This window comes from Bradysia coprophila, chromosome X (assembly GCF_014529535.1).
Source record: "Bradysia coprophila strain Holo2 chromosome X, BU_Bcop_v1, whole genome shotgun sequence".
Taxonomy (NCBI): domain Eukaryota; kingdom Metazoa; phylum Arthropoda; class Insecta; order Diptera; family Sciaridae; genus Bradysia; species Bradysia coprophila.
The window spans coordinates 8,416,525-8,426,491 of NC_050737.1; the positions used below are offsets into that span (position 1 = coordinate 8,416,525).

General features: G+C 36.2%; 1 protein-coding gene and 1 long non-coding RNA gene across 2 annotated transcripts; one reads left to right on the forward strand and one right to left on the reverse strand.

Annotated features, from left to right (window-relative positions):
- Positions 1–2,437: 2,437 nt before the first annotated feature.
- Positions 2,438–4,335, reverse strand: LOC119085688. The gene is made up of 4 exons (XM_037196134.1): positions 4,047–4,335; positions 3,412–3,986; positions 2,965–3,352; positions 2,438–2,726 (listed from the first exon to the last, which is right to left on the reverse strand). Exons 1-4 carry the CDS (start codon positions 4,106–4,108, stop codon positions 2,438–2,440), a joined length of 1,314 nt encoding a protein of 437 aa, XP_037052029.1. The 5' UTR covers positions 4,109–4,335.
- Positions 4,336–6,073: 1,738 nt separating this feature from the next.
- Positions 6,074–7,034, forward strand: LOC119080363. Its single transcript, XR_005088321.1, has 3 exons — positions 6,074–6,587; positions 6,643–6,711; positions 6,768–7,034. It is a non-coding gene; the product is annotated as an uncharacterized LOC119080363 (long non-coding RNA).
- Positions 7,035–9,967: the final 2,933 nt, after the last annotated feature.

A 9,967-nucleotide genomic window follows, 5' to 3' on the forward strand; every position in this document is an offset into this window, starting at 1 on the left:
AGTGTGCGTGGTGTGTGAGCCAATTTCGCCAATCCACGCCATTAGTCGTATAAATTTATACGTCAGGGAGAGCTTTTTCCTCCTTTGTTATGATCTGTCAGTTTTTTCATTTTGCGATTTAGTATGGAAATGAAAACTAAAATTGAGATATCTTTGCTGTTTTAAGTGGTTTTTCACATTTTTTTGGACCAAAATGTTTTAAATTGTGTTTGGAATCGATTGGCATTAGTAGATTGTGTGAAAATATTTTTTTCTATTTTATTATTTTATTAATGCCAATCGATTCCAAACACATTTTAAAACATTTTGGTCCAAAAAAATATGAAAAACCACTTAAAACAGCAAAGATATCTCAATTTCAGTTTTCATTTCATACTAAAATCGCCAAATAGAAACTGCAGATCTCTCTCTTGGGAGAAGTAGAGATCCGTCCAATGCACCGTCAGCCAAAATCAGATTTTCTAATAAAGAAAAGGTGGAAAAGACAAGGCCGATGGACGGATTCAGAAAAGCGAGCGAAAGGAGACAGATGAACAAAATGGTTTGTCGCTTTGTCTTAGGCTCTCAGTATTCCCTTCATCTCATGTTGCTGATTCATCTTATATTTTAGCGACAACCGATTTCAAATACAAATATTTGCTTATCAAGCGGACATCAGTTTTTTGAAATCAGTTTATAGACATTGGACGGTGATAGTGAATATATTGGGTGAATTCATCAAGTGATGGATGACGGCTCATTGGAATTAAGGAGTCCTGTACAAGCCGGCTCAAAATAAGACCATGGGTACGGTGTTCGGCGCGAGGGTAATGCGCCACCGTGTGTCTGATGATGCTTCAAATCATTGGAAGTACGGTTTTTGGCTGGGAAGGAAATCTGTTAAACTTTCCGGAACGAAAATTTGCGCCAATATGAATTGCCGACGAGCTGCTAATCAAAGTGAGTCTGAGGGATGCTCTCGATGATGACGCGCTACAAATGATCAACAAATCGACACAAATTGATCACAACAAGCTCGTTGCGTCTCGTCAGGCAGTTGCTGCAAAGTCGCATCAAAAAGGTGTTGAAGCAAAATTGATTATCTTTCAAAAAAAAGTGGTGCAAGGAAATGAGTGTGTTGCCGCCAGGAAAGCAGTTCGAACCGACAACTTTTGTTACAGGTGATAAGCTTACTACGTCCAACTGAAGGACAGACTGACAAAACAGTGAACGGGCAGATTGACGAATCGGGTTGTGCTGTGGATGCTGAACCCATACTCGATATGGCTGAATTGTCCGAGTTTAATGCGTTGTACAAAAAGACTTTTCCGATCAAAAGCAGCGAATTCATTGTGGACTTTAACGCATCGTTAAAGGACGATAAAAAATTCGCCGAAAACCTGTTCAAAAAACTTCTACAAATCAAAGGAGATGATGAAACCAAAACAGTTCGGAAAATCCTTAAAGAACTTGTCGACGTTCGCTGTCTGAAGGATTTCACGTGGCTTGGCACAAAAAAAATGAAAAGTTTCCAAGATCTTCATCTCATCATCGCAATGATATCGAAGGTGCTGGGCAAAAAGTATCCCAACTGCGTTGCGATTGACGTGATCATGAAAGTAGTGAAGCAGAGAACAAAAAGTGCCAAGGAAGCGTATCTAGGTCTAGTGGCTGCTGAAGCAGCAACTTCTGCTGAAGCAGTGCCTTCTGTTGATAAGATCAACACGATTGTGTTGTTTCGGAGTGCATCGGTATCGGCAGAGCCGAACAGTGGCATAAATGCGAGCGGTCCGTCTCACGTGAACGACAGTCTGGTATCGGCAGAACCGAATAGTGGCATTAACGCAAGCGGTCCGTCTCACGTGAAAGACAGTATGCTTGCTGATAGAACAATAAATTAGGTTGCTGGTGTAGCCTGAAACTATACGACAGAATGGGACCTTCGTTTTGACGCGCAAAGACAGACGTAAGGTAAAACCATTTCAATTTATTTTCATTCAAATTACAAACAACTCATGTGTGATAAAAAGATTAATCTAAAAGACTATGAACTAAAGACTAAAATTAAAAAAAGGAAAGAAAAAGTACGGTAGAAACGTACAAGTGATTAAATGAATTGTGATATAAAAATGAATAAACGAAAAACTTCAACTATAATTTACAATAACGAGATTAAAACGGATGAAATGCTCTCATATTTAATCATAAACATTTTTGCTTCGACGGAATCAGCGTCGATCTCATAATAGTTGGTTGATAGATCTTTGTCATAACAATGAAATATGTTTACCAATGTAGAGTTTAGTGGGTTTGTGAAAAAATTAAATTTTTGTTTGGTAAACTTGACAGCGGATTTTTATTTTATCAGATTTTAGGATAGCTTTATCGTACCGACCAACGTGACCAAAATTTAGTTAAAAACCATCGATTACCATCAGAAGAGTCCAACATAAATGTCTTATATTCTACCCGATAAAAGAAAGTTTCCAGTCACATTGTAGTCTTCATCATATTCCTTGTCTATTTCCATCGACAGACTCGGAAATGTTTTCGTCTGTGTATTAAAATCAAAGCGTTTGTGGTACTTTTCCATCGTTCGATTGTACGATTGCTCTAAATATGCTCCTTGGCGTTTTGTGAACTCTTTTAGGCCTGAATTGGCAGTTTCGAATTCCCACATCGAAAATGCGTCTAATGGCGCATTTTGTTTCAAACATTCATTTGCCAAGTGTAATAAGTTATGAGTGCTATAAATTAAACGAAATCTTCCAAAAGTATCTCTTAATGTTTTAACATACTCATAAAGCATCTTCTCTGCAATTTCATTTTTGCGTTTGAACTGTTTCTCATCACTCAAAATTCTAATTCCAATGACGAATAGCAACAAATGTTCGTACTGAAACTTAGGCAGCACCTTTTTCATTGCAACAACACTGAGATACAGCAAAAATTGCCGGTAATTGTGTGCATTTAAACTTTTTATACTTTTTAATGTCTCTCACCGGTCTTGCAAATTCCCTGGGTTTCGATAACATTGCAGTGTTCAACATATCGTTCACTAAATCGATTTGTGTAGCGGACAGTCGAAGTTTATAATTCACTGTGTCAGTGTTGTACCAGAACAAAAGACGTCTTACCGCGCAACCATAGACCAAATGCATTCCATCGAGAGGCGATTGTGTTATGCAACGCAGCTCTAAGCGTTTCTCAACCAAGGAGCTAATATGATGATGTTCCGGTTGCAATCTCTCTTGAAAGTTTTTGTCAGTTCTTAGCGGAGCATCCAAATCGGTGAAACATACTCGATTATTAGCGTAAGTCCCTATGACTGTGCACCTCCCACATCCATAATAACCGGTCGGGTATTTTAGACCTGGCGAAAAGTAAAGGGCTCAGTTTTGTCATAGTTACAACTAACGGAAAACAGCAGACCTAGAACGTCACATCGAGCTGGAGCATCTCCTAGAAATATTCCCATACGAATTTCCACGACCTTGTTGAATCCAATTTTCAAGCCTTCATCTATCAGTGCCTTAAACTCATTAACGAAATCAAGCATGAACGCGTCGAAGCTTTTCGGCTGACCAGTGGAACTGTAGTAATTTCCCGTTAAAAAAGGTTTTCCAATGCGAGGACTTCCTAATCTGCACCAAATAGGCCAAAATACATTATCGGTACTGTCGGTCATTTGGACTCCATCCGTGTTATAGTCAATGGCGATGAACTCTACTTTATTTATATCCACCTCATTTTGTCTCAGTGTGTACTTAATACCTTCTGCAATGCCGATGTGAATATATTCTCCAGGTTCAACATTTCGAATCATTTTACGTGTGTCACGAGGTGTCTTCAGTAACGACCGAGAATCACTCATTAAGTCGGGAAAGTCATATTGACGCAAAGTTTTCAATAGAGCTGTAACACAATCTGCCTTTACTTTATACGTGCAAGACCATGAAGCCAGATCACTAGGTAATTGCCATTTTGGTTTCTTCGGATTTTCATGCCTATCCAAGCCAATTTTGGAAGTTTTATAAAAGAAGTCTGCCTTAGTTTTATTTTATTACCTTTCGATATCGGTGTCGCCGACACGTTTTCCTCGTCTTTGTGAATCATTATTGGAATCCATTATAATCAAATTGTATTTTTAGTTTATCTACAGTATTCGTAATCGAAATACAACCTGTGTTACGAAAGAACAATGCGAAATAAAATGACTTTCCTGAAAACCATTTTAGGAAATCCAAGGAAATCCTTTTGAAAATCGAAAGCTTTTCCTTTTGGGAACCGATTCATGGCTTTTTACAATTCCGTTTAGGAAAACGATAATCCGAATGAGCAGGGCAGATTATTGAGCTTCAGGAAATCCGAAATCATACTATGGAGGAATTTGGTTAATTGGGAACGTAAATGAATATTAAAACAGTGCGTTTTCAGTGTTTTCACTGCAGAAACTAGGTGTCGCTTTAGGAACCCGAATGAAAGACTGGTTCATTACCACTCAGCAATCATCTTAGCTTAGTAGAAACTGTCGACTTACTTCTATATTACCCCATCCAGTAAGTTGAACTTCAGCACCATCGGGAACTTCTCTATCATCCAGTTCGATTGGGCTCACTTTATCATTGAATTTAATTGGTCCCCTTACTTTCACAAGAGCAACGTCATATGCACCTTTAGAACTGTTGTAGTGCTCATGGGATATTAAGCGCTCAGCTTTATAGTATGTTCCACCACTTATTAATTCATTAGACCCAACCATAATTTTGACCCAATTTTCAGATTTTCCCACAACACAGTGACTGCCAGTAGGACAAAATTTTCATTGATTACAGCACAGCCGCAGTAATGTTCTTCAAAAACTTGGAGTGAACATTGGTATGGAGCTAAACCTTCTGGCACAATTCTCCCATCGGCGATGTAATTTGTTGCCTCACGGTCAATGTCTTGTAATTTGGAGTACAAAGCTCATGACGATATTAGAATGCAAATAACTATTAGTTAGGAATTTTACCTTCACCATGTCGCCGATATTTCACTTTTACTTCAAAACAAGTCAGTCGAAAATCATTATTAAAATGTATTCATTTTCAGATAAAATCTGTTTATTAGTATATTACTTCCGAGGTTCCAAGTTGTGTATTTGATAAGTGGGGCGTTCCCCACTTGTCAAATAACAACTTGGGACCTCGTAAGTACAATGCTTTACGTGATTAGACAATGTAAATGAAAATTAAACATGCCGTAACACGTAATATATATTATGTACGATGTACCTGTTGCCAAGAGGACCTGAGGACATTATTGCCAGAGCCGAAGGCGTGGGCAATAATGCCTATACGTCAAAATAAGTCTGGCAATAGGTGCATACCATATTTTATCTGTCGAGATAAGTAAAAACTTCCTAGAGAGATAAGATCGAGATTATCGTTCTCGACAGATAATATATATTACACACTTGTCACGAAGAAGTCGAGGCTTGCCGAGACTGATAGTGACAAGTGTGTACTCTATTTTATCACATAAGCGAAAACGAGACAACAACATAGACCTGAAGTGTAATTTTTGAATTGAGTGAAGTAATTTTGACATCCGAACACCGCGCGTATGTGATAAATTATATTACAATCCTTCCAAGAAGTTGGCAGAGCTACTTTATTTAGAAATAATGTAAAATGCTGTTAAATAAATAAAAAAATTCATATTGAATGTTCATATTATCGAATAAAATTTAACTGTAGAATTCTTAAAACCAAGTATTAATAGATTAATATTAATAATTTAGCATATGAATTAATTTCACAAAATTTCAAATCAATATAGACCTATGCACCATATCTACAAGTTGACTTTAATTTTTCTTAACAAAATCATTTTAGTCGAATACGCTAACTAAATCGCACTTTTAAATTAAATCTTAAAATATCGCGCTACTCGATTGTTTTCTAGTGACAGAAATAATGAAACGCGCTCACAAATTCCGATGTGATGTTTGTATTGTGAACCATGCGAAAAACAGCGACGTCTTTTTTTTTTTGTTTTGCTTCGTTTGCGTTTATTTTCATCAGTCGTCAAATTGAATTTTAAAGTGAATTAAGCAATGTTTTGAGACATGCTGCCGTATATCGATAGAAAGTGAAACGTTTCCCAAGTTTGCCTATATAAACTGATAGCATTCTGTTAGAAATAATTAGAAATTATTATTTGAAATATGCCCTTGCCGGGCTTTTGCTTTATTGTGGCAATTACGATAGAATTTTTGCAGCGTTGAAATTATTTACCAGCATTCATGCTACAATATCCACCCAAAATTGCTACAATATCCGCCCAAAATTGCTCTTTCGTATTTTTTGTGATCCGCCGAAGATTATCACTACCTTCATTACGTTTGAATGCAGCAAAGAGCATTCAGAAACACATAAATCAACATCCCAGATCTAGTTGCTCTTGTGAATTTAAATCAACGAAACATCAATTTTATTAACTTTTTGGACCATTTCTCATTATTGCCCGGAAACGAGATACATTTGTTACTAAAATGAGCCCTTCTTGCGAGAATTATTCGGATTGTGAATGGTTTCACGATTGTGGTCCCCGAAACATTTGTAGTAAGGATTAAAAATGATTCAATTTCGACAGTTACTTTAATTTGACTCCATGTAGTTCCGAATGGCAATATCTATATTTGGCCCTCGGTGTGCTATCCATTATGATCATTTTGGATTCACTTTGGTAATAATGTAGAAAAAAAAACTCAGGATCGGCATCAATCTTTAAAAATTTTGCAGGATCATCTATAACTATAAGAAAAATGGGACGTTCCTGCCACTAATTAATATACAGTTTCGACGAGGAGTGCATCGACTGCATGGACTGCATCGGATATGAGAATTCTATGACTAGTTAACACGATTCCATTTGTTCATGAATTACGTTTGGGGTTAAGTAATTAATAGAAAAATTTAAGTTTGCAAATTTTGGCGTAAAACGTGAATATGTAATGTGTGTTTTATCTCAGTAAAACGGCTAGCTAGTTTAAAAAAAATGAAAATTCCACTGGCAAAGTCTGAAAAGATTGCTTTTTAAATGACTCCACTAGCTCCATAGTCACAATCTGTAACAATTATTGTCTTACAATCAATCTCGTCTGGGTAAGTTGACGATATATTCTCTGATTTCTGGTAGCCTTCAAACAACTATTTTTACATGACTAGGGATAAAAAGGTGAAAAGTAGAGTTTTCGTGTGAATTTTGTTGATCCGAGGCGAAGCCGAGGTCAATAAACACACTAAAACGAGACTTTTCACTTTTTATCCCGAGTTATGTAATGGATTTTACATGCTAAGGACGTCGAAAGAAGTGCTTGAAACATGAAAAGTACGGTTTTCGACGCAAGTAGCATGTAATAGTACATTACTATGCAAGGGAAGTAAAGTGATATCTCGTATCCAGATGAGTAAAAGTAAAAGTACATTTACTCATCGTGATACGAGATATCACTTTATTTTCCGTGTGTAGTACGACGTTTTACTATGCGAGTGATGTAAAGGCTATTGCCTATACATGTAATAGCCTTATTACATGCACCAGCATAGTAAAATACTATTACATTCGACTTTCATCGAAAACACGAAAATTTTCCCCGCTAACACATAGACTTTGTAATCTCTAGGGACTAAATATTGGAAATTGTTCACCTAGAGTTAACAAACTGGAAAGCACCGTGTATATGATACAAATTGATCATATTGTAGTAGACATAGCAAACTGAGAGACTTCTCTCTCTTCAAAAACGAACGCTGTCAAGAATCGTTGTCGTGTTGTTGCAATATTTTGTGTTTGTTTGGTGCTTATTTTCGGAATAAATTGATAATTTTTGGTGTTTTTCGTGATTTTCGATGAAAGGCGAATGTAAAAGCCATTAAATGACTCGAGTCGAAGCGACTATTACATGCTTTTGTTTTCCCTAGGGTCGAAAGTGGCTTATTACACACCTAGGTATAACAAGAAATTTTCATGCTTCGGGGCCGAAAATGAGGGCAATTTTTCGAATTTTCTCGGGTTTCCGGTTTTTCTGCATGAAAACTCACATGTGCACCTGTTTGGGACGGTTGATTTAAGGCACTTTTGCTTGTAAGCCTCACTTCGTTCGGCCTACAATTCGGCCTACTGATAGTGACAAGTGTGAACTCTATTTTATTACATAAGCGAAAACAAGACAACAATATAGACCTGAAGTTTAATTTTTAAATTAAACTTCTAGTTAAGTAATTTTGACATCCGAACACCGCGTGTATGTGATAATAGTACATTACTATACCAGTGAAATAATTTGATATCTCGTATCCAGTGAGTAAAATTATCCGAGGGCTTGAGCGAGGATACGAGATATCAAATTATTTCACGTGTAAAGTATAGCGTTTTACTTTACGAGCGAGGGAAAGGGTCGTCACTAGTGAGGGAAAGGCCACATTACCTCACTAGTAAAGTAAAATACATTACGTGGTTCACACGAAAACTCTGCTTTTCAACATTTTATCCCTTGTTATGTCAAAGTTCTAAAGTTTGTAGATTTTGCATATTATTATGCTGAGTGGAATAAATAAAAAGATGAAAATTGTAGTTTTCGTGTGAATTTTGTTGATTCAAGGGCGTAGTCGAGGTCAATAAACACACGAAAACGAGACTTTTCATCTTTTTATCCCGAGCTATGTAATGGATGGTGAGAGCGTCGAAAGTAGTGCTTGAAACATGAAAAGTACGCTTTTCGATGCATGTAGCATTGTAGCATGTAAAATACTATTGTTTTATAACTATAAAAAGCGTTAAAACAACAAAACATTCGGACAAATCGCAATGAAAAATAAAGTTTTTTTATTAAATTAGGGGTAAAACAACTCAATAAGGCCTTATGCATATCAGTGTCCATCATAAGGCCGCGGTTTGAAACCTATGCGAAACCTATCCAATAACAAAAACATGTGTTCTACAACTTTTTGGGCCCTAAAGAGGGTCCCAAGTAGCATTTCATAACCGCGGTTTGAAAAATGACTAATTCGTTTCAAACTTTTTCGTTGTCCAACGGTTATGTAACGAATAAGTTATGTTCAGATTAACTTTTTCGTTATATAACCGTTTCATAACTTATTCGTTATCATTCAAGTTTTAACTAATTTGTTGTACTACCGTTATTAAACGAATAGGTGAATCGATAATTTTTGGCAAAAACGTGTTCGTCAATTAACCATTATACAACCAATAAGTTGGAGTATTCTCTTTCACTAATTCGTCGTAAAACGGTTATGCGACTAATTCATTTTGTGCATCCCACAACTGAAATACGACCTATTTTGCCATGATTTTTCATTAAGAAATGTCAGTTTTACCTGAACTATATATCGTGCGGGAAAAAACTTCATTTCTTTACGATTTATAGTGCGGGAAAAGAATTACATGAATTTTTCTATGACTATATACGATTGATTAAATTTAATATGGTGAATGTGAAGTGTGTATGTTTTCAAGTAAATTGATGTGTTTTGTCTATTGGTACGAAAAATACTATTCAGTTATTGCGTCAGTTTGAATCAAGATGTCATGCTGAAAAGTTCGCTCGGAGATTTTATGCTTTTTCATAATTCAGTTTTAATACGATTTGAAGCGATAAATTAATTTGAATTAAGTTTGTGCTGAAAATTCTTTTTCACTTTGTAATAATACCAATTTGTAAATCAACATTTCATTGATCAATTTCACTATTTTTGTCTGCCACGGTTGTCGAAGTTAGGTTTTTTATGTCTTGTTAGGCCTCTTGAGGAATATCCCGATAGGAGCTAGGATCGATAACAGTTTCTTACATTAAAAGTAAAATAGATTGATAAAATTTTGTTTAATTGATATAACAGTTAAGGGATATTGAAACTGAAACCCAGATAAAACAGTGCAACCTTCGAGGCACTTTTTCATAATCAATAATGTCCGGAAAAAT